Source organism: Bison bison, unplaced genomic scaffold (assembly GCF_000754665.1).
Source record: "Bison bison bison isolate TAMUID 2011002044 unplaced genomic scaffold, Bison_UMD1.0 scf7180017864371, whole genome shotgun sequence".
Lineage (NCBI taxonomy): Eukaryota > Metazoa > Chordata > Mammalia > Artiodactyla > Bovidae > Bison > Bison bison.
In genome coordinates, this window is record NW_011494943.1 from 425314 (window position 1) to 425700 (window position 387).

Consider the following 387-nt stretch of genomic DNA (forward strand, 5'->3'; position numbering starts at 1 on the left):
CCGGGGCCCCCCGCCTCACCTCCGGGCTCCGGGAAAAGGCAGCGCCTGGGTGACCATGAGCTCACTCTGGGGTTCAAGGGGAGCTGGAGTCCACCCCCCAAGACTCTGCCTGGACCGTCACCCTCCAGACGGAGGCCGGCGTGCAGGTGGGGCTCCTGATCTGCCAGGACCTCCCAGGAGCCCACCCCGCCCCTCCTCTGAGTCATTGGCCGGGACAATGACTAGTGTCCTGAATCCCCCCAGGTCACCCTACGGTGACCTCAGGTGGTTTCTGCTGTACTCAGGGGTAACATGTGCTCCCCGCCAGAGGTGGCAGGGCCTCCAGTCCCCGGATAGGTGGTCTCTGCAGCCCACCCGCCCCTGGGTGTGGCCCGTGGGTGTGTCCTG

At 67.4% G+C, this 387-nt stretch overlaps 1 protein-coding gene across 1 annotated transcript in view; it reads right to left on the reverse strand.

Moving 5' to 3' along the window:
* The window catches only part of CACNG5 (calcium channel, voltage-dependent, gamma subunit 5), a 7818-nt gene that overhangs the window by 802 nt on the left and 6629 nt on the right, over nucleotides 1-387 (reverse strand). Inside the window, exon 5 of the mRNA XM_010856473.1 lies at nucleotides 20-45. Within this exon, the coding sequence (XP_010854775.1) occupies nucleotides 20-45 (26 nt within the window). The remainder of the gene's footprint in view (nucleotides 1-19; nucleotides 46-387) is intronic.